The sequence below is a fragment of the Lolium perenne genome, chromosome 7, assembly GCF_019359855.2.
Source record: "Lolium perenne isolate Kyuss_39 chromosome 7, Kyuss_2.0, whole genome shotgun sequence".
In the NCBI taxonomy this organism is placed as follows: domain Eukaryota; kingdom Viridiplantae; phylum Streptophyta; class Magnoliopsida; order Poales; family Poaceae; genus Lolium; species Lolium perenne.
The window spans coordinates 55,614,410-55,638,958 of record NC_067250.2 but is presented as its reverse complement, the minus strand read 5'-3'; the positions used below and the strand labels follow the sequence as shown (position 1 = coordinate 55,638,958).

At 43.7% G+C, this 24,549-nt stretch overlaps 1 protein-coding gene and 1 long non-coding RNA gene across 2 annotated transcripts; one reads left to right on the top strand and one right to left on the bottom strand.

Annotated features, from left to right (window-relative positions):
• Positions 1-2,167: 2,167 nt before the first annotated feature.
• On the top strand, positions 2,168-15,377 carry LOC139833585 (uncharacterized). Its single transcript, XM_071823900.1, has 3 exons — positions 2,168-3,389; positions 13,144-14,151; positions 14,932-15,377. The coding sequence occupies exons 1-3, from the start codon at positions 2,168-2,170 to the stop codon at positions 15,375-15,377; spliced, it is 2,676 nt and encodes an 891-aa protein (XP_071680001.1).
• Positions 15,378-21,733: 6,356 nt separating this feature from the next.
• On the bottom strand, positions 21,734-22,756 carry LOC127317445 (uncharacterized). Its single transcript, XR_007861149.1, has 2 exons — positions 22,028-22,756; positions 21,734-21,909 (listed from the first exon to the last, which is right to left on the bottom strand). It is a non-coding gene; the product is annotated as an uncharacterized lncRNA (long non-coding RNA).
• Positions 22,757-24,549: the final 1,793 nt, after the last annotated feature.

Below are 24,549 nucleotides of genomic sequence, written 5' to 3'. Positions count from 1 at the left end.
GGGACAAAATATTACCCATGGGTTTGTAAACGGGAAAATATCATACCCATCGGGTAGAGAGGGTACGGGTATGGGATTGTACAACCCATACCCGCGTACCCATTTACCCATATAAATTTGACAAGTGGGCAGCAGTAATGTTTTGAACTACTTACTTTTCCCCTAACCACGCCTTCACATTGCTTGGTTGAACCTCACGCTTTCTGATCTGACAATCGCTAGTAGGTTAGTGAGGATTAGACCATTATTTAGGATCAGTTTACCTCATTTCGTATTTTTTTGAACAACTCGATACGTTGTAAGCGCGGGTATATTTTACCCGCGGGTACCCATTTACCCTGCCGGGTGACGCGTATGGAAAAAACTTGTACCCGTTCGCGGGTATGGGTACGGGTGACGGGTAAGATTGAAGGCGACGGGTACGGGTATGGGATGACTCTACCCGTACCCATACCCTGCGGGTGCCATCCCTAGGCATAGGGGCATGGCACGCACAGGTACGGTGCGGATAGGCCGCGTGTGGACCGGAGAGAGGGTGTGGGAGGTCCCCGAGGGCGATTTGCACAAAAATAACCCAAAAGTGAAAGAAAAGCATAAAATGACCCTCCGGCGAAACTATTTCACCAATCTAACCCTTTTGTGTGGCGTCCTTCCCACGGGCGCCACACATGCCCATGTGGCGCCCCTCCTTCCGGCGCCACTGTCCCAGCCGACGTGGCCCCCTCGCCGCTGAGCTGGTGCGCCCATCCGACGTGGCAGCATGTGTGGCGCCCCTCCCAACGGCGCCACACATGCACTTGTAATTGCTCAAAACATACTGTGAGACAATTCCTCTGGGACTTAGCCGTTTTGCCGAGGCTCGATGTGTGGCGCCGATGCCACGGGCGCCACACTAGCCTGTGTGGCGCCGATGCCACGGGCGCCACACATCCACTTAAGTGTGGCGCCCGCGCCCGCGCCCAGCCCGACCCTCTCTTTCTTCTTTCTCTTCCTCTCTGCTTCTCCTCTCCAACCGCCGCCGCCGCCCGCCTCCCCTTCGGCTCCCCCACCAAATCGACCAAGGAATCGTCAGATCTATCCGGCCAAGTCCTTCCTCCTCCATTCCTCAAGGTATTCCCCTTCGATTTCCTCTGATTCGTCCACTATTGTTGGTGGATTTGGTAGATTTGGGTATGAACCCTAGACATGGAAATTCATGTTGGTGGATTTAGATATGAACCATTGATATGTTAGTGCATTTGGCTCTGAACCTAGCAAGATTTGGATATGTTGGTGGATTTGGATATGAACCCTAGATTTGTTGGAACCCTAGATATGAAATTTTACATGTATGTGTTGAAATGGCTATGTATGTGTTGAAATGGCTATGTAAGTGTTGAATGTGTATGTGTAGGAACCCTAGATATGTTAGTGGATTTGGATATGAACCCTAGATTTGGATATGTTGGTGGATTTGGATATGAACCCTAGATTTGGCTATGTAGATATAAAATGGCTATGTATGTGTTCAAATTCTATGTATGTATGTCTTGAAATGTCTATTATTTGTGATGGAATAACTCATATTTGAACCAAATATTTGTTGGAACCCTAGATATGAATGTATGTGTGTATGTATGGAACTCTCATGTATGTGTTGTGTTAGTTGTAATAGTCTGTACCGAATACGGTATTGTATCTTTCCCTGTACATGTACAAGACCTGGTCTTTGCGCCACCTATATAAACACGTAACCCGTATAGACTCAAGTACGGTTCGACTTATTGTCGTTAACATGGTATCAGAGCCACTCTTCCGTTGACCTAGCTGCCGCCGCCGCCGCTCTTCAGCCGCCACCGCCGCCGTACAAGCATCCACATCGCCGTGCCGCTGAGTTAATCCTCTTCGCCGCCGGCATACACACACAGACAACAACCAAAACCACAACAAATCAAAACCCAAAACCAGAAACCAAAAACCCACCCAAGATCCGATCTCGTCGCTGTGAAGATTCCGATCTCGCCGCCGTGATCGCCAAACACCACAAAACCCTACGTTTGTCTTTCTCGATCGGTGACTGCTCGTGATCGACATCCTGCTGCTGCTGCTGAGTTCGTCTCCGTCGCTGCTGGTTGCTTCGTCGCCACGCCTCGTCACCTGTCGCCGAACACGCCGCAGATCCCACATCATGAGTTCTTCATCAACTGCTTCCACCTTGGCCGCTGCCCTGGGCAGCCCGCCGTCCCAGCACCTCACACGGAACAACTTCTTACTATGGCAGGCTCTGATCGTCCCTGCGTTTCGCGGTGCCAATGTCATGGGCCTGCTTGATGGCTCGGATGGTGCACCTGCCAAGACCATCGAAGTGGATGACACTGATGGGAAGAAGGTACAAGTTGACAACCCTGCATACCTGACTTGGATAGCTCGTGATCAGCAGGTGCTGCGCTTTCTACTCAATTCGCTGTCACCGGAGATTCTCTCTCATGTTCTTGGCATGGACACTACAGCCATGGCCTGGTCTGCCATCAATGCTATGTTCAAAACAGCCTCTCGTACCAAGGCGCAACATCTGAGGGAGAAGCTCAATGATACCAAGAAACTCACCATGACAGCTGACCAATATTACACCAAGATGAAAGGATTTGCGTCAGAACTATCTGCCCTTGGGAAACCGGTTGGAGATGATGAACTACTCGGTTACCTTCTGCATGGTCTAGACAAAGTTGAATACAACTCCCTTATTACATCAGTCCATGGAAATTCAAGTACTACTATTGATGATTTCTATGAGCAACTCTCTGGGTACGACATGCGCAATGGTGTTGAGGAGAATGGCATGTTTGTCTCCTCTGCAAATCTTGCTCGCCGTGGATATGTACCACCACGTGGCCGCACTCCGCCTCCTCCCTCTCGTGGTTACTCTCCTCCCCCTCGTGGTGGTGATGATCGCTATCGTGGAGGTGGTGGTGGTGGTGGTGACCGCTACCGTGAGCGTGATGATGATCGTTCCTGGAGATGTGATGATCGTCGGGATGATGATCGCCCCTGGAAACGCGATGACCGCCGTGATGATGATCGCCGTGGTGACCGCCGTGATGAGCGCCGTGACCGGCGCAATGATGGTGGTGGTGGGCGCCGTGATCGTGTACCCACTAGATATGTCAACACCGAATGTCAAATCTGCAAGAAACATGGCCACCCTGCAAGTGAGTGCTGGTGGCGTTACTTTGATGACAAGAAGAAAAGAGATGACGCTGAAAAGGGAGCACATCTTGCATCCTATGGGGTTGACACAAACTGGTATGCTGACTCTGGTGCTACCGATCACATTACCAGCGAGTTGAACAAGCTTCTCATCGCCAACAAGTACCATGGGCAAGACAATGTTCGCACTGCTGAAGGTACAGGTATGCACATTAGTTGTAGGATAACGTTGCATAGAAAACAAAAATTTTCCTACCGCGAACACGCAATCCAAGCCAAGATGCAATCTAGAGGACGGTAGCAACGAGGGGGCATCAAGTCTCACCCTTGAAGAGATTCCAAAGCCTACAAGAGGAGGCTCTTGTTGCTGCGGTAGACGTTCACTTGCCGCTTGCAAAAGCGTGTAGAAGATCTTGATCACGATCGGTTCCGGCGCCACGAACGGGCAGCACCTCCGTACTCGGTCACACGTTCGGTTGTTGATGAAGACGACGTCCACCTCCCCGTTCCAGCGGGCAGCGGAAGTAGTAGCTCCTCTTGAATCCGACAGCACGACGGCGTGGTGTCGGTGGTGGTGGAGAAATCCGGCGGAGCTTCGCTTAAGCGTGCGGGATGTGGTGGAGGAGAGAGACCGCTAGGGTTTGGGGAGAGAGGGGGGTTGGGCGCCGGCCCTCTAAGGGGTGCGGCCAAGGCTGAGCCAAAGAGTGGCTGCCCCCCTCCCTCTCCTCCTCATTATATAGGTGGAAGCACCAAGAGTTCTAGTCCAAGTCTTCGAATAAGACCCCAACACTAAAACCTCCCATATGTGGGAAACCTACTCAAGGAGGGAGTCCTACCCAAGGTGGGACTCCCACCTTTCCTTGAGGTGGGTTGGCCGGCCACCCTAGGGGAGTCCATCTTGGACTCCTCCCCTTTAGGGTTGGCTGGTCATGCAAGGTGGAGTCCCTCCGGGACTCTACTTTCCATGGTGATTTCTTCCGGACTTTTCTAGAACCTTCTAGAACCTGCCATAAATGCACCGGATCATTTCCAAATTTGGAATATGACTTCCTATATATGAATCTTATTCTCCGGACCATTCCGGAACTCCTCGTGATGTCCGGGATCTCATCCGGGACTCCGAACAAATATTCGAACTCCATTCCATATTCAAGTTCTACCATTTCAACATCCAACTTTAAGTGTGTCACCCTACGGTTCGTGAACTATGCGGACATGGTTGAGTACTCACTCCGACCAATAACCAATAGCGGGATCTGGAGATCCATAATGGCTCCCACATATTCAACGATGACTTTAGTGATCGAATGAACCATTCACATACGATACCAATTCCCTTTGTCACGTGATATTTTACTTGTCCGAGGTTTGATCTTCGGTATCACTCTATACCTTGTTCAACCTCGTCTCCTGACAAGTACTCTTTACTCGTACCGTGGTATGTGGTCTCTTATGAACTCATTCATATGCTTGCAAGACATTAGACGACATTCCACCGAGAGGGCCCAGAGTATATCTATCCGTCATCGGGATGGACAAATCCCACTGTTGATCCATATGCCTCAACTCATACTTTTTGGATACTTAATCCCACCTTTATAACCACCCATTTACGCAGTGGTGTTTGGTGTAATCAAAGTACCTTTCCGGTATAAGTGATTTATATGATCACATGGTCATAAGGACTAGGTAACTATGTATCGAAAGCTTATAGCAAATAACTTAATGACGAGATCTTATGCTACGCTTAATTGGGTGTGTCCATTACATCATTCATATAATGATATAACCTTGTTATTAATAACATCCAATGTTCATGATTATGAAACTAATCATCCATTAATCAACAAGCTAGTTTAAGAGGCATACTAGGGACTTCTTGTTGTCTACATATCACACATGTACTAATGTTTCGGTTAATACAATTATAGCATGATATATAAACATTTATCATAACCATAAAGATATAAATAATAACCACTTTATTATTGCCTCTAGGGCATATCTCCTTCAGTCTCCCACTTGCACTAGAGTCAATAATCTAGTTTACATTTGTAAAGATATAACACCTTGGCCTTCTGGTGTTTTATCATGTATTTGCGTCTCAACACATCACTCATTTCCAAATGAGTTGGCATTAAATATGTTTGATCTTCTGGTGGAACCTTAATTCCACTGTCTGAAATATGTCACTTATATTGTCACACACAATATAGCTTCAAAGTTCTGACTCTGTCGGAACTACACCAAGTTCTCAAAGAACCTCTTGACTTAACATCCTTTGTCATTGTCAAAACAATGACATACTCTGCCTTCTTTTGTAGAATCCGTCACAATATTTAGAACTCTTCTAAATCTAGCATAGACAACTTCTAGCTCATTGTGCTACCTTTTAAACAACACTTAGTCTAATTTGAGATTGAAATTATATTTTATATGTGACAAAACCAATATCGGTGTAACACCTTACAGCGATTTGTTTGTCATTTCTTCATACAAATATATATATATATATCCTTAGTTCTTCTAAAGTACTCAAGGATATTCTTACTGTCGTCCAATGATCATCATATGAATCATTCTGGTATATGCTCATAACACTTTATAGCACATGATATCTGATTGTGTACATATTATTCGTGATCTATAATCACTCATGTGTTTTTACTCATTGAGTGTCAGATACACTCAAGTCTTGTTAAACCTTCACATGATAAGAACATTTTCTTAATATTTCTATATTGAACTACTTCAATATCCATCATATGTACTTTGACTTGAACTTATTTATGTGTTTCAATCTATCTTCATAGATCTTGACACTAAATTTGTTTCAGTCCATATCCTTTCATTGAAGTTAATTCTCAATGAAACCTTTTAATCAAGTATATAATTACATCATTTATAACCAACTATATGTCACCTACATAAAGTATTATAAATGTGTCTTAGCGCTCCCACTTAATTTCTTGCAAATGCAAGCCTCTTCATCGTCTCTAATGAAATCAAAAACTCTTTGACTATTTCATCTGGTGAAGATTCCAACTCCGTGATACTTACTTCATCCAATTGAAGCTTGTATACCTATCTAGTATTCCACGGACCAGCAAAACTCTTGGTTGTATCTTGTATACATCCGACTGATAAGTAGTGTATTTTGCCATCCTACTAGCATATCTCATAAAAGAAATATGTAGTGATTACTAGAATAATCCACATAGACTATAAGCATTGCTACGGAAGATCTAATCTTATCGTATTCAACTCTTTGAACTTTGTCGTAAACAACTTTTCGACAAGTTGAGCTTCTTCAAGGATATTTCATCCAAGTCCATCAATTTCATAGATCCATTTACTTTCAAAAAGTATTCATCTATCTTGGATTTCATGGCGTATAGCCATTTTAACGGAGTCACGACCCATCATAACTTCTTTGTTTGTAGTTGGTTTATCATTGTTCAAAATCAATCCTTTGTTCACAAATCATTTATTTGATCACAAAGTAAACCATACCTACAAGGTTCAATATGTACTTCGATCTCCATGGCTAAAACACTTTGTAGTCATGGGAGCCATGATCGTCGTGGCCGCTTCCGAAACCAATTCCGATGCTGCGTTACTCTGATCATTATGCTCAGGTTCATAAACCTTATCAAATTATATTGTCCTCCCACTCAAATACTTCACTAGAAACAATTTCTCGGAAATAAGAAACATTGACAAACACTTTTGTCTTTGTCTCGTGGGAAGAATTCCCAATTAAATCTCTGGGATAACCAACAAAGACATTCATCCGATTTTGGTTGTAATCTCTTAGACCAAAATTTAAAGAAAGGACTATTAGGGTTTATACCCATGCCATAACTTGTATGGTGTCATTTCATCGGATCATGATGATGCTCTATTCAGTGTAAAAGCGGTAGTCACTAAAGCATAATCCACAAAAATATAATGGCATCAATATTTTATCTCATCATTGATCCAACAAAGTTTGGATATATCTCTTGGATACTTCATCATCACTATGATACTCCAAGAAACGTAAATTGTAGAACAATTTCATAACTCTCTTAGATGTTCGCTAAAACTCGTAATTCAAATATTTCCACCATGATCCAATCATAGATATTTGACTTTTCTATTACGATGATTTCTACTTCATGCTGAAATTTATTTGAATCCTATTCAAAAGTTTCAAACTTTTCCTTATTGAATATATCCACATATATACTCAATTCATTGTTTGAAAGTTTTCATGAAGTAGAAGAATCTTCCGCACACAACTATGCTCAGTGAACCACATATATCATTATGTATGTTTTCACTAAGTTAGTTGCCCGTTCAACTCTTCGGCCTATGAACGGTATTTCAGTCATTACCTTTTAGAAAAGATTTTGCAATTGCCAAATGATTCAAAAATCAAATGACTCCAAAATCCATTTTCATGGAGTTCCTTCATGCGTTCCTTTCTAACATGACCTAAATGGCGGTTCCACAAATAAGTGGAATTCAAATCATTTGCCTTATGGCATTTTAGCGTCAGTGTTATGTATGTGTGTTTCACCATTAAGATTTATAATAACTTATCCATCGTACATGGAGTAATGTCATAATTTGAACAACCCATTGTTTTCATTTGACCAGAGCAAAATAACAATTATTAAGTTCTTTATTATAAATTCTAAGGGCTAGATAGAATGCTAACGATGAACATAATAACACTTTATTTTGTTCCAGACGTGCATCCTTATCATATTCCTTGTCAGTCACTTAGGCCATTGTATTCTTGTATTGCGTTGTTTTGTATGACACTTCATACCAACCAATATAGTACTAATACCCAAGAATTTCATAGTGTGACTTAACTAGGAATACAACCATAACATGTATATCATTTATATACACCTGAGCTAGACTTTCTAGTCTTTTCTTTTCTTTTTGCCAAAATATCTTTTGCAGTTTCTCTTTTAGCTTTCCTCATTATTCAGAAAAACACTTCAACATTAATAACTTCTAGGTTTGTTGGTCAAATACCAATAACCTTGAGGTTCTTACTTTGAAGTTGATCATCATATGACAAGTGTTCCAGATTTCACTATTAGTAACTTTGTAATATGATGAACAATTTCACTCATAATTTTATCCATCATATCATGACGACTTTCCGAGACCATGTCTGTACATGCTAGGCTCGTAAAGTTTTAACCTTGGTATTTGCATGTGCAAATCTAGCTTGCACCCGTTTTATGCACACGTAGAATCTATCACACCCGATCATCACGTGATGCTTCGAAACGACGAGTCTTAGTAACGGTGCATATTTAAGGATGGTCACTTCATGGATATGCGAATATCGTTAGTGCCCCAATAGTTGGAGGATTGTGACGCCTTGCGTCTTCAACCTTCGTACATTCCCATAAAACTTATGAGTTTATGTAGTCTCACCAAACTTTATTCTATCATCTTGCAATAAGGTCTTAGATATCACATATATCTCATACCTTGATTATTTCTGAAAACTAAATTTTCAGCTCCTTACTTTTCAAACAGATTTGAACTTCAAGTTTCACGGAGACAAGATAACTTTAGGTACTAATTGAAACCATAGCTCTTTGAATCAACAATGTGAGGTTTACTAAAAGTTTGCAATAGGACTTAATCAATTCTTGATTCTTTAACAATACGGTACCAATCCGTAAAGTTTCTTGTCAGATTTTAACTTGATATTTCTATCTCAATTACAAGACTAGCGCATAGTAGTAAACGGATGCCAATACTACAAAATTAATTCAAAATACTACTCAGACTATGTTTATGATAATTAGTTCATGGTTTAATCTAATTACTAATGAACTCCCACTTAATACAACATCCCTCATAGTTGTTAAGTGGTACACGATCCAAATTCACTACACCAAAAACCGATCATCACGTGAGATGATGTAGCTTCAATGGTGAACATCAACATGTTGATCATATCATCCATATGACTCGTGTTCAACCTTTCGGTTTCCGTTGTCCCGAGGCCATGTCTGTACATGCTAGGCTCGTCAAGCAAACCCAAGTATTCCGCATGTGCAACATGGCTTACACCCGTTGTATGTGAATCGTTGAATCTATCACATCCGATCATCACGAGATGCTTTGAAATGACGAACTGTTACAACGGTGCATACGAGGGGAGAACACTTTATTATCTTGATATTAATGTGAGGGATCATCTTATAATGCTACCGTCGCGATCTAAGCAAAATAAGATGCATAAAAGGATTAACATCACATGCAGTTCATATGTGATATGATATGGCCCTTTTGTCTTTGCGCCTTCGATCTTTATCTCCAAAGCACGGACATGATCTCCATCATCAACGGGCATGATCTCCATCATCGTCGGTGTAGCGTCAAGGTTCATGGCGCCGTCTTCATGGTTGTTCACCTCATGTAGCAACTATTACAACTACTTTGAAATACTACTCAACATGAAAATTAAAGACAACCATAAGGCTCCTGCCGGTTGCCACAATACAATAATGATCATCTCATACATATTCATCATCATATCATGGCCATATCACATCACCAAACCCTGCAAAAACAAGTTAGACGTCTCTAATTTGGTTTGCATATTTTACATGGTTTAGGGTTTTCGAGAGAGATCTAATCTACCTACGAACATGAACCACAACGGTGATACTAATGTTGTCAATAGAAGAGTAAATTGAATCTTCACTATAGTAGGAGAGACAGACACCCGCAAAGCCTCTTATGCAATACAAGTTGCATGTCGAACGAGGAACAAGTCTCATGAACGCGGTCATGTAAAGTTAGTCCGAGCCGCTTCATCCCACTATGCCACAAAGATGCAAAGTACTCAAACTAAGGATAACAAGAGCATCAACGCCCACAAACCATTGTGTTCTACTCGTGCAACCATCTATGCATAGACACGGCTCTGATACCACTGTAGGATAACGTTGCATAGAAAACAAAAATTTTCCTACCGCGAACACGCAATCCAAGCCAAGATGCAATCTAGAGGACGGTAGCAACGAGGGGGTATCAAGTCTCACCCTTGAAGAGATTCCAAAGCCTACAAGAGGAGGCTCTTGTTGCTGCGGTAGACGTTCACTTGCCGCTTGCAAAAGCGTGTAGAAGATCTTGATCACGATCGGTTCCGGCGCCACGAACGGGCAGCACCTCCGTACTCGGTCACACGTTCGGTTGTTGATGAAGACGACGTCCACCTCCCCGTTCCAGCGGGCAGCGGAAGTAGTAGCTCCTCTTGAATCCGACAGCACGACGGCGTGGTGTCGGTGGTGGTGGAGAAATCCGGCGGAGCTTCGCTTAAGCGTGCGGGATGTGGTGGAGGAGAGAGACCGCTAGGGTTTGGGGAGAGAGGGGGGTTGGGCGCCGGCCCTCTAAGGGGTGCGGCCAAGGCTGAGCCAAAGAGTGGCTGCCCCCCTCCCTCTCCTCCTCATTATATAGGTGGAAGCACCAAGAGTTCTAGTCCAAGTCTTCGAATAAGACCCCAACACTAAAACCTCCCATATGTGGGAAACCTACTCAAGGAGGGAGTCCTACCCAAGGTGGGACTCCCACCTTTCCTTGAGGTGGGTTGGCCGGCCACCCTAGGGGAGTCCATCTTGGACTCCTCCCCTTTAGGGTTGGCTGGTCATGCAAGGTGGAGTCCCTCCGGGACTCTACTTTCCATGGTGATTTCTTCCGGACTTTTCTAGAACCTTCTAGAACCTGCCATAAATGCACCGGATCATTTCCAAACTTGGAATATGACTTCCTATATATGAATCTTATTCTCCGGACCATTCCGGAACTCCTCGTGATGTCCGGGATCTCATCCGGGACTCCGAACAAATATTCGAACTCCATTCCATATTCAAGTTCTACCATTTCAACATCCAACTTTAAGTGTGTCACCCTACGGTTCGTGAACTATGCGGACATGGTTGAGTACTCACTCCGACCAATAACCAATAGCGGGATCTGGAGATCCATAATGGCTCCCACATATTCAACGATGACTTTAGTGATCGAATGAACCATTCACATACGATACCAATTCCCTTTGTCACGTGATATTTTACTTGTCCGAGGTTTGATCTTCGGTATCACTCTATACCTTGTTCAACCTCGTCTCCTGACAAGTACTCTTTACTCGTACCGTGGTATGTGGTCTCTTATGAACTCATTCATATGCTTGCAAGACATTAGACGACATTCCACCGAGAGGGCCCAGAGTATATCTATCCGTCATCGGGATGGACAAATCCCACTGTTGATCCATATGCCTCAACTCATACTTTCTGGATACTTAATCCCACCTTTATAACCACCCATTTACGCAGTGGTGTTTGGTGTAATCAAAGTACCTTTCCGGTATAAGTGATTTATATGATCACATGGTCATAAGGACTAGGTAACTATGTATCGAAAGCTTATAGCAAATAACTTAATGACGAGATCTTATGCTACGCTTAATTGGGTGTGTCCATTACATCATTCATATAATGATATAACCTTGTTATTAATAACATCCAATGTTCATGATTATGAAACTAATCATCCATTAATCAACAAGCTAGTTTAAGAGGCATACTAGGGACTTCTTGTTGTCTACATATCACACATGTACTAATGTTTCGATTAATACAATTATAGCATGATATATAAACATTTATCATAACCATAAAAATATAAATAATAACCACTTTATTATTGCCTCTAGGGCATATCTCCTTCATTAGTCACATTGGTAATTGAGTTCCACCCTTTCTTCTCATTGTTCCTTTGATCTCAACAATATCCTTCATGTTCCAAATGCATCCAAGAATCTTTTATCTATTCATCGTTTTACTCTTGACAACCATGTGTTTATTGAGTTCCACCCTTTCTTCTTTTTAATCAAGGACCAAGCAACACGAAGAGTTCTGTTTAGAGGCCCCTGTTGGGGTGGTCTCTATCCCCTGGTGCCCATGTTCCATGAGACTGCCAAACACGCCTTCTTCACAATAAAGCCATCATCATCCACATGGCATCGCCGCTTAGGACATCCTTCTTCATTTGTGGTTCAGCAAGTTCTTAGGAGAAATAAAATAGCTTACACCCCAGAGAGTACTCCATATGTTTGTGACTCTTGTCAGTTAGCCAAAAGTCACTAGTTGCCATACCCTGTATCATCTAGTGTCTCTACTGCTCCTTTGGAGCAAGTATTTTCTGATGTATGGGGCCCCGCCCCTCTCTCTGTGGGAAAACATGCATACTATGTAAGCTTTATCGATGATTTTAGTAAATTTACTTGGATATATTTGCTTAGGAAGCGGTCTGATGTTTATCAAGCCTTTCTCAATTTTCAGCAATATGTTGAACGCAAGTTTGATAGAAAAATCATTACCATGCAAACTGATTGGGGAGGTGAGTATGAGAAATTAAATGGGTTCTTTCAGAAAGTTGGCATTACCCATCATGTATCATGTCCACATGCTCATCAACAAAATGGTTCTGCTGAGAGAAAACACCGTCATATTGTTGAAGTTGGTCTTGCACTTCTTGCAAATGCCTCTATGCCCTTAAAGTTCTGGGATGAGGCTTTCATTACTGCCACTTTTCTGATCAATTTACTTCCTAGCAAAGTCTTGAATTTTGATACACCCACTGAACGCCTCCTTCATATTACACCAAACTATGATGCTCTTCGAACTTTTGGCTGTGCTTGCTGGCCTAATCTTCGCCCTTACAATAAGCGCAAACTTGCTTTCCGTTCCAAGCGATGTGCTTTCCTTGGGTACAGTCCTCTTCACAAGGGTGTTAAGTGTCTTGATATCTCGACTGGAAGAATTTATATCTCTCGCGATGTTGTGTTTGATGAAAACGTTTTCCCTTTTGCCTCCCTCCATCCAAATGCCGGTGCTCTTCTCAAACAACAAATTTTACTTCTACCAGAGGGTACACAAAATATTGATAACCATGTGCCTGTTATTGTGCCTATTACTGATGTGCAACAGGGTCCCGAAGCTGCAGGAACAAACACCGGTGAAACTGCTCCTTCCACCGGCCCAGAATTTTCTTTTGAATTTTCTGCAGAAGAGGACGAAATGGGCGCTGATTCCCATGCTGATTCTGCCCAACATTCTCCTGGGTGCGCTGATCCCCAGGTTGATCCGCCTGGGCATGCTGATCCCGAGGAGGGCGCGCGTGGTCGTCACCCGCCCTCATCCAGTCCCGAGGCGGAGTCTCGCGGGCCATCCCCACCCACGCGGTCGTCGTCTCCTTCTCCCGAGGCGAGCGCGCGTGGTGAAAACGCGTCTCCACTGCCGTCTCCTGGCCCTGCCAGTGGGAGCTCTCCACGTGGTGCCGACAGTAGCGGCAGCAGCAGCAGCTCTCTGTCCTCTGCCCCTGGATCGTCTGTGGCTGACGGCGGTGGAGGTGAGAATGTTGTTGAAGACGTAGAATTGATTGAAGCAAATAACAATGATAATGGTGATGATGGTACCAGTGACTCAAGCTCAAGTATACCTGATTCACCGGTACAAAATGCTGCGGTGCAGAATGTTGGTGTTCGCACACGTCTACAGAAAGGTATACGCAATCCAAAGAAATATACTGATGGAACTGTTCGATATGGTATGTTCTCTTCTACAGGTGAACCATGCACACATGAGGAAGCTCTGAATGATGCAAGGTGGTCTCAAGCTATGCAAGAAGAATATGATGCTTTAATTGCAAACAAAACATGGCATCTTGTCCCTCCTAACAGAAGCAGAAACCTAATTGATTGCAAATGGGTGTATCGCATAAAGAAGAAAGCAGATGGAACTATTGACAGATACAAGGCAAGACTAGTTGCAAAAGGTTTTAAGCAAAGATATGGCATTGATTATGAGGATACCTTTAGTCCTGTGGTTAAGATTGCTACTATCAGAATTGTCCTATCTATTTCTGTGTCTCGAGGTTGGAGTTTACGGCAGCTAGATGTCAAGAACGCGTTTCTTCATGGTGTTCTGGAAGAGGAAGTTTATATGCGACAACCTCCAGGTTTTGAGGACTCTCATGCTCCGCACTATATTTGCAAACTTGACAAAGCTTTGTATGGACTGAAACAGGCACCTCGAGCATGGTACTCTAGACTCAGTGCAAAGTTGAGTGATCTTGGTTTCCTTCCTTCCAAGGCTGATACTTCACTGTTTCTCTATAACAGATCAGGTATCATTATCTATGTGTTGATCTATGTTGATGATATCATAGTAACTAGTTCTTCTGATGATGCCATTGATATTCTGCTTCGAGATCTCAACAAGAACTTTGCTATTAAAGATTTAGGGGACTTGCACTACTTTCTTGGCATTGAGGTAAAAAGGGTGAATAATGGACTAGTTCTAACGCAAGAAAAATATGCTACTGATTTGTTAACAAAGGTTGGCATGCGAGATTGCAAGGCTACACCTACACCTTTGTCTTCTACAGAACAGTTGTCTCTTCATGATGGTACACCTTTGGGGGCTGAAGATAGTACTCAGTATCGCAGTATTGTTGGAGGATTACATTACTTGACATTAACACGTCCAGATTTGTCTTATTCTGTTAACAAAGTCTGCCAGTTTCTTCATGCTCCTACTATAGAGCATTGGTCTGCAGTGAAACGTATTCTCAGATATATACAGGATACCTTAAAGACTGGAATCACATTTGTTAAGTCTTCATCTATTCTCCTTAGTGCTTTCTCTGATGCAGATTGGGCAGGCTCTATTGATGATAGACGATCTACTGGTGGTTTTGCTATATTTGTTGGACCAAATCTGGTATCTTGGAGTGCTAGAAAACAAGAAACAGTGTCGAGATCTAGTACTGAAGCTGAATACAAAGCTCTTGCAAATGCTACAGCAGAATTGATTTGGGTTGAAGCTATCCTTAGTGAACTTGGTGTTCGGTTAAGACAAAGACCATGTTTATGGTGTGATAATCTAGGTGCCACTTATCTATCTGCAAACCCAGTGTTTCATGCCCGCACCAAGCATATTGAGATAGACTTTCACTTTGTGAGAGAAAGGGTTGCTAAACATCTTCTGGACATTAGATTTATTTCAAGCAAAGATCAAGTTGCAGATGGCTTCACAAAGGCTCTTCCTGTAAAACAGTTAGATGAGTTTAAGCGTAATCTAAACCTTACCAATGTTTAGATTAAGGGGGGGTGTTAGTTGTAATAGTCTGTACCGAATACGGTATTGTATCTTTCCCTGTACATGTACAAGACCTGGTCTTTGCACCACCTATATAAACACGTAACCCGTATGGACTCAAGTACGGTTCGACTTATTGTCGTTAACATGTTGCTCATTTTTGTTAGTGGAATGACTCATAATATGGTTGTGTAAACATATAGGATGGTGTGGCTTCTGGATGAAGAGTACGACAGGGTGCACCGGGCTGTTCATATGACGGAGAGGGGAACGGATCTTCACCCTTTGAAGATTCGTTACCATGGCACAGCGGATATACCGTATGACGAGAGGTACAGGAGTTCATCCGGCCTACCGGTCTTATGCCGTTCATATCCCTTGTAAGCCGTGGGGGGCCACACATGAACCCCTCGGCACTCACCGCCCTTGTCGACCGGTGGAGGCCGGAGACTCACACCTTCCACTTGAGGGCCGGCGAGATGGCCCCTACTCTCCAGGATGTTTCCATGATCCTTGGACTACCTATTCAGGGCGAGCCACTGTGTATGAACACAGCTTCTGATGGGTGGCGGAGACAGATGGAGGACCTTATTGGCAGGGCTCCTCCGCTGCCAACAGAACCAAAGAAGAGAGCTCCCGCCGGCGCGTCTTTCGAATGGATCAGGACTAACTTTGGAGAATGCCCGGAAGAGGCCGACGAGGACACTCGGAGGACGTACGCCCGCGTGTACTTATGGTACATGATTTCGAGGACTCTCTTTCCTGACAGTGGGGGGAAGCTGGCCCATTGGTGTTGGCTGAAGGCGCTTACGGTGTTGGATAACCGGTGGAGTTGGGGAACAGCGGCACTTGCCTACCTCTACCGGCAGGTGATGATTTGCTCTATGTACTATTTTCCTATAGTAGTGTGCTAGACAAAGTACTAACCAAATGTCTTATGTGCGCAGTTGGACGAAGCTTGTCGCAGGTCTGGGAGCGGCGGTATTGGTGGATGCATGCTCCTACTTTCCGTATGGAGCTGGGACCGCCTATCAGTTGGGCGGCCTAGGACACTCACCGAGAGGCCATGGCCTCATCACCCTCACTTTCCTGATCGGGAGCCCACTTGGGCATACCTTTGGGACAATGTCTCGGAGATGACGAGCGATCCAATGGTCATGTACAGCAAAGCATTAATCGCGGAGTTGGACACTCTTACCGCTGAGCAGGTAACCGATCACTCTTTTGCAATCCTAGTTTTCATTGATTGTACTGGCATGTTCTAAATTCTGAAATATTTGTATGCTGCAGGTGGAATGGGAGCCATATGGTACCTACTACCGTATTGGCGCGGGGATGCCTGACCTCAACCACAAGTGCACGGAGGAGGCGCGGTTCTGGCGTATGCGCTGCCCACTCATACGCATGTGGCTTGTTGAACACCACCAGCCGCAAAGAGTGATGAGACAGTTTGGGCTGTTTCAGGAGTGCCCACCAGTGTGGCAAGACACGGACAAGGCGCTTCATAGGTAAACTTCTGGAATCATGCGATGGAAGATTCTTGATAGAAGAGGTACAAACTAACTTGTTGATTCTTGCAGGCTTGATAGGCAGCGGCAGAGGAAGATCACAAATTGGCCAGTCCATCATAGCGGCCACGTCGCAGCGTTCCAACACTGTTTGGAAGCGGCACGAAATGCTGGCCCTGAGCAGATTGTGCCTCACGACTTCGCCGCTTTCAACAACTACCTCGAGTGGTTCCATGAGAACACGCGTATCGAGTTAGTGAAGCACGCGTATCCTGAGGAGATCTTGGACGACCCCATCCAGTTCGATGAGGTTGGGCAAAGCCAGCACGACACCTTTGCTCGCAGAGGGAGATCGACTTCTATTGCTTCCGAGCTGAACTTTGTGGTAATGGATTCTCTCACTAACTAGTACATCATCTACATTGCCATGTGCTCGCTTCAATTGTGTATGCTATGTTTGTCACAGCGGGAGGAGATCCAAAAAACAGCTGAGGAGTGCGAGGTTATGTGGGAGCAGAGCGGGAGAGATGACAAGCCTGTCGGACCGTTGCGGTATTTCATTAAGGTATGATCACCAACTTTGAATGTACGCTACTATGATGTGGTGGCTTTGTAACCATGAACGGCATGACGCAGAACACTGCACGAAAGATGCGGCGGTTAGCCAGCTTGCTAGGTTGCCGGGAAGCCGAAATCGCTACATCTTCCTCTTCAGAAGAGCGGGAGGTATGGACTATTTTGTTGCTGTCAAACATGTTCTTACTAATTTCAACTTTTGTAATCTCATGTGTTTATGTTTGTGAAGATTCCTGAGGACGAGCTAATTCTGAGTCAAGGCATACTTCCAAAGCGTACCTCCAAGCAAGCCCCAAGGTCAGCTTACCAGTTGAAGCCAAGGGGCAAGGGTCCAAACCGGTACACTCCGGAAGATTATGTTAACCGAGGAAAGAAGGTTGTCACTGAGGAGGATGACAGGCCGCCGCGGAGATCAGCTTTGTCGAGGATGAGGAACGACGATCCGTTCTCTTCAGATGAGGAGGAGGAGGAGGAGCAGGAGGAGCAGGAGCAGCAGCAGGAGCAGCAGCAACAACAGCCACGACAGCGGACGAAGAGGATGGCCGTCCGGAAGCAGCCCGCGAGGACGGCACGTCGAGGACGCTACTAGGATGTGCTACGTGTTGTTGTGAACTCTATATTCATAAGTATCGATTTGTGAACCCTATATCATTTCGAACCATGATCTGTAATGCTACTTGTTGTTTGAATCTACGTGCTACAATGCGACCTATGAAGTGTTATATGTGTATGTCATGAAATTGCTACTTGTTGTGTCCAATGTTCTACTCGTAACTGTTGGAGTTTGGTAGGATTTTTCATGTTTTTAACACAAGTCAATGTGTGGCGCCCTTCCCACTGGCGCCACAAATGCTTGTGTGGCGCCAGTGGCATCGGCGCCACACATGCCAACTTATATGACCTATTGGGTCGAAAACATCCAGGGGCTCCGGACGATAAGTCCTTAGCCGTTTTCGCGAGCCTCTATGTGTGGCGCCCGTGGCATCGGCGCCACACAGGCTAGTGTCGCTCCCGTGGCATCGGCGCCACACATCGAGCCTCGGCAAAACGGCTAAGTCCCAGAGGAATTGTCTCACAGTATGTTTTGGGCAATTACAAGTGCATGTGTGGCGCCGTTGGGAGGGGCGCCACATATGCTGCCACGTCGGATCGGCGCACCAGCTCAGCGACGAGGGGGCCACGTCGGCTGGGTCAGTGGCGCCGGCAGGAGGGGAGCCACATGGGCATGTGTGGCGCCCGTGGAAGGGGCGCCACACAAAAGGATTAGATTGGTGAAATAGTTTCGCCGGAGGGTCAGTCTGTGCTTTTCTTTCACTTTTGGGTTATTTTTGTGCAAATCGCCGTCCCCGAGCCGTCCATTCCAGGTGGCGAGAGGGGCGACAAGTTGGTTCTCTTTCTTTCTTAGCTTCCCGCGTTCGTGCCGACCTTAATTCGTACCTGCATTGTACAGCTGATTCGACGCTCCAAGAACCGTGCATTGTACAGCTGATTCGGGAGTTCTTTCACCTAAATGGTCATTTTTTAAAACTTTAGACTGCTTTTAGCTTCTCTTAAAATTTAGGTTACGTTATACTGGATGGCTTAACTGAAGTTCATGACACTCCAGTTGGTTTGGCTAGACTGAAATGACTTAGCCGTTTTTGTCCTAAAACAGTTAGGTCATCTCATTTAGTTTGGCTAGTTTGTAAAGATCTTGGATCCTCTAAGAATGTTTTTCAATCCTCTTGATAAAGAAAAAGTAAGGTCACGTTATGTGGTATGGCTAGATTCAAATAACTTAGTTATTTTAGCATATGTTTTAACTAAACTTGCCAACTAAAACGGTGTGTCCTTCGTTTCAGTTAAACCATCTAGCATGACATGACCAACAAAGATCGTAGAAGTTTTTAAGTTTTTAGAAGGGGCAAAAAATAGTTAAAATTTGAAAAGGAACTATTTAGTACAAAGAACACCTTACTCATCCGTATAAGGATATTCTAGTCCCCCTTCCCTTATTATTTTTTTTTTTTTTTGAAAGGGGGCTATTCTAGTCCCTGATTAATTAAGGTTTTAATGAATTAATTTCGTTCTGCGGCTCCGCAAATAAGTTTCTTTTGTTTAGAAGAAATTAACTTCATGCTAAAAAAACTATTTGTTTCTTCCAAGATTGCACGTTGTACCCTCGATTCCAAAAAGCCAACTGCTGCTTTCGTCCCAAAGTGTAAGGCACATAATTCATTTCACGTAATGTGTGCCAAAATTAAATATGACTGAGCTGTTGTATAGATTGTATCATTGAACTTTCCTTGCAAAATTATTTTGTATGTGCTATACCAATTTTATACTATAAGTGCAAATAGGCCAGGAAAAGCAAACCCCGCATTACAATGTAGAATAGAGGGAGCATGGTTTAGGGTCTAGAAAAACGTCACCGCATCATTTCTCCGCGAAATTGATGAATTCATTTTTTTTTCACATGCCAACCATTTTTAAAGGACTTAATAAATTTGTGGCAAAGCTGAAAAAATGATCAAGGGAGGAAAACGTACCTCCAAAAGTACACCATCTAAGTTTATTCGAAACTGGGTAGCCCTAACTTCTGCATCAATCGATGCATACGTCCCTTTATTAAAGAAGTCACGACAAAGTATTACAACTTATTACAACTCATGGATCTCAAAGAGTCTCAACATGGATAAGTCAGCTAAAGATGACTAAACGAAAATAGCGCCAGATCATCATGAGGTCAGGCGCCCCTGAGACCTCCAGCCGCACCGGCTGTAGAAATCCTGTGCTACCATCGCCAAATGGTTGCACCCAATATCCATGTCCAAGCGGTCCTCCGCTAGCTGCAGGAAGGACCACAGATGGCCCAGTGTGTTAACAAAGGGATAACATGCAGAATGATGGAACCTTTCTTTGTTAAAGACAAAAATCATTACGGATAGTCCATATAGCCCATAATAAAGCGTGCACACCAACTCTAATATGGCCTTTATCTTTTTTTGCTATTCCATTTAACCAATTTCTAAACATATTTGAGATATTAGATGGAGGAGGTAAATTAAAGGTCATATAAATAATCCTCCACAGAATTCTTGTAAAAGGATATGAAAAGAAAAGATGTTTAATTGTATCATCTTGATCACAAAAATAACACTTAGTGCAACCATGCCATTTTCGTTTGATGAAATTATCTTCAGTTAAAATCACTTCTTTATGAAGGAACCACATAAATTTTAATCTACCTAAAAGAGCAGAAATACTCGGAGACAAATTTCAGGTGGCCAGAAAAGCTGCAGCTAAAGATGATCTAGTTAGACCACTCACTATCATTTTCTTTCTCATGCCCGCAGGCAGGCTTACCTTTTCCCAACATTCTCTGAGGCAATTAACGAGCATTTTCTTTCTTTTCTTTATACGGGGTAGTACAAGTTATATCTTAATGTGTTTGACGTATTTTCTCAGCTATCTAGACCACTAAGCCGCACACGCCAGAAAGCAAGGCAGTTCAACAGAGAAGTAGTTGGCTTTGGAGTTGCAGAATACGGAGTGTTTTTTTTGTAGAACAAAACGACAGCAGCGATCTGATCTACTCCGTAACATCATCGAACCACGTATGGTAGAATCTAGTTGACCAAGCAAGCAAGATATCGTTGTACGTCTGATCTGCCTAGCTAACCCGATATATCAACCGTGGAGCAAGTGAGCAGCAGACCACGGATAGCAACTTGGTCAAGAGGCAGCGTCATCAGTACTGTTATAGACTGTCATCGATTTGTACGACCATAGACCAGTCAACACTACGGGTCAATGTTGTACTGTAAAACGACTCAATGTCTAAGAGTCCTCATGATTTTATATTTTTTTATTGGGTTGATACATGTACTGCCTTCATTTTTACTAGGACAAAGCCCGTGCTTCGCTACGGAGCACATCACAAATATATTGCCGGTTATATCTGTGTGTTGCACCGGGTTGATTGAAAAGTCATCGATCTATTCTTTTATGTTGTTGTGATATTAAAGACAGCTTCTATCTAACCCTGAACTAAACTTGCCGCTCTTAGTTGTCCGCTCCTTATCTAACCTCTCTCTTCTATTCGGAGCTCGACTCTCGGCTAAGGTGCGTTTTTCCTCCCTAGAGCTTAACTGAGGCGTGTCTTCCCTCCCTTGTTGGAAGCTCGGTTATTAATCATAAATCAATACCAATCAGCTCAACCAGCTGATTTGACCTAATAAAACTTTACTAAGAAATTATTCCCAACAGATCAGATTAAATTCATATAATTTTGAAAAAAGATCTGCAAACCAAGAGCATCAAGGGAGGCTCGAGTCTCATGAGCTACAAATAATCTCCACGGTTGTAAAATGTAGCAACACCTCACAGCAAAAGGAAACGTTCTACCAATATCCATGAGAATGATTATGCTCTAGGGATGTCATCAGGGTAAGAGCGGTACAATCAACCTGCATGATATATACAAAATGTTTGGAGCGTGGACTTATGTATAATATATGATGCGCAAATCATATACAAACCTATGGCATCCAAGGAATATAATATATAGGAACGAAGATGACGTACCAATTGCAATGTGCAGTCTAACTTGAGATCTCTTCGCCTCGCATGTGCTAGTATAGGCATCGTCTGTGGCAGCTGAATTCCCTAGAGCATCCAAGAACAGAGCACGGCCACTGGACTAAAAAGGCAACCCAAATTGCAGAGTATCAACCAAGCACGGCTTGACTTCAATCGTCCCAGGAGGAGCAGCACCGGGACTGGGGTGGCCTCCGCACTCATGGGGACAAGGTACAGGACCTGCTCCCGAGTCCCCATGGCCTCGGCCAGGAATTCCTCCTTTTGGCGAGGGCCCGCGCAGAATCGTACACGTCGAGGCCGTCCATCTCCTTCTGCTTACGCTTTTCTTCTGCTCGATTGACCCGATGCTCCATGTGGACGACGAAGTCAATCGGTTCCTTCCGGACGGAGATGTGATAGTTCTATCGAAAGGATTTGTTTGCACGATCTGCCGGCAGCATTGCCGTTTCCGATAGGGCCACCACCGTAGCTGCTTCCTTGGCGATGGAGCTCGTCGACTCGCTAGATCTGGGGATGTTGGTGGGGGTTCTTTCAGCTGCGGCGGAGGGAGAATAGGAGGAGGAGACCTCGAGCGGATTTATTGGCGATAATTAAGGAAACCGAAGCGACAACGACTTCCATACTGGTAGGACAGATCTATCAGCAACCAGAATTCCGGAACGGCAGGGTGAGAACCATGAAGAACTCGTATGGATGAGTTCGGCCACGGGGAGCCGTTCGTTCCTGGGAGAAGATAAATAAACGAACCGGTACAATGGCACTTGCCGTATTATGCGTTTTGGTGGGAGGGCAAAACGGTCCAAAAAAAAGCGTTGACGAAACTTTTTGGCAGAAACCAACGGACCGAACCACGGAAACGTTAGCTCCTTTATTATTAGGTATAGATTTCGCGTTCTGGGTTTAGTCAAAGTTAAACTTTTTAAAATTTCACAATGATTGTAGGAAACAATTATTAATATCGGTAAAACCAAATACATAAAATTCGAAAATTTAGTTAATCACGGTTTTGATACGAAAATTATCAAAATTTCACTTTGACTAAACCCGGAACGCAAAGTAATTGTGAATGGAGGGGGTATCTACCTCATGTGACCCGTGAGACAACGTTGTGTGAACAATTTTCAGCAAATTAATAATGTCTATTGCATCAGCCGATGCAGAGGCTTAGGGCCTTAGGCTTTGCCCTTTTTGAACGAGAAAAGAAAAAAAAGACCTGTCTGGGTTGTAGGATTTTCAAAACGCGGGAATAGGAAAAAAAAACATAGGAATATGATGTTATGAACCATTGAATCCAACAAATTGAGAGCATGTGAATGTGTAACACATGACGCTTGGGTGCATTGCAGGAAAAGGCAGGAACTACAAGAGATTGTGTATGACTTGGAATAAAATTCGAAATAGGTTGGAATAAAATTTAGATTTTGTGAAAAATATCATGAAAATTTGACTACAAAAACTCCTATGATTTCAAATCGTGGGTGTGGCATTGTGGAGGCCGAGCTCCAGGACTCTTGGCATTTCAATATATTTAAAAAATGGCATTTAGATTAAAAAATTGGATTCATTTGCATCATGGACGCAGATTTTTTCTGCAAACCTGCATTTATTTTTCTTAAATAATACTAGCACAATGTAGTCGCTAGTCGGGGAAAACAAATATTTTCAGAATATTTTTTGATGTAAAAACGGTTTTTACTTCAGTTTTCAGAAAACCGAGTACTCAAGAACTCAAGCTCCAAAAGAGGTTTTCAGCATACCACCACTTTTTTCTAGCATTGTACTTGTAATCTTTTTATTTTGTTATAAATATTTCTGGCACTTTGGCAGCAGTTTATGGAAAAGGAGTGCTGAGCAAACAAAAGAGTATTCAGGTGGCCCAACTTAAACCTAACATGACACCCCTTGGCCTATTATAGGCAAAAATACTCCCAGGTTAGTTTAGCAAATTAAAGAGAACAAGCGATATACCTCTATATCTACCAGTCTACCTATGGGTCTGGAGAGAGGTCATGCGTGCATGTACATATTCGGTGACACACCACATGCATCGAATGATTGACCGGATAAACGACAATACACACATACGTACACATGTACAGCGACATGTTCTGGAATGCTACGTGTTGTATTATTTGGTCGTTCTAGTATTATTTCACATGCATGGTGTGGTACACTGATGGTACTACGTACCAAAATCTTGCCTGTACAAGGAGGCACATATATAGGCCCCTATATAGGCGTACATTGACTGTCAGAATCTTGGCTAAGTGTTAATTAACGCCGTGTTCAGCCTTGCCCTTGGAACCGGAACATTTGCATGTGGCGAAGAGGACCCAGGCCGTTAAACTCGGTTGCGAACAAGAACAAGGATGCGGCGCCAGCCTGCGCATGTGGCTACGGCTGCTATGTGTCACATGAATTTGTAGGAGTATGTGTCGATTGATCCTATATTATCCTATCAAGATAAGCTAGGAGTTTTCATTTCTTGTGTAAGAACATGGCATGGT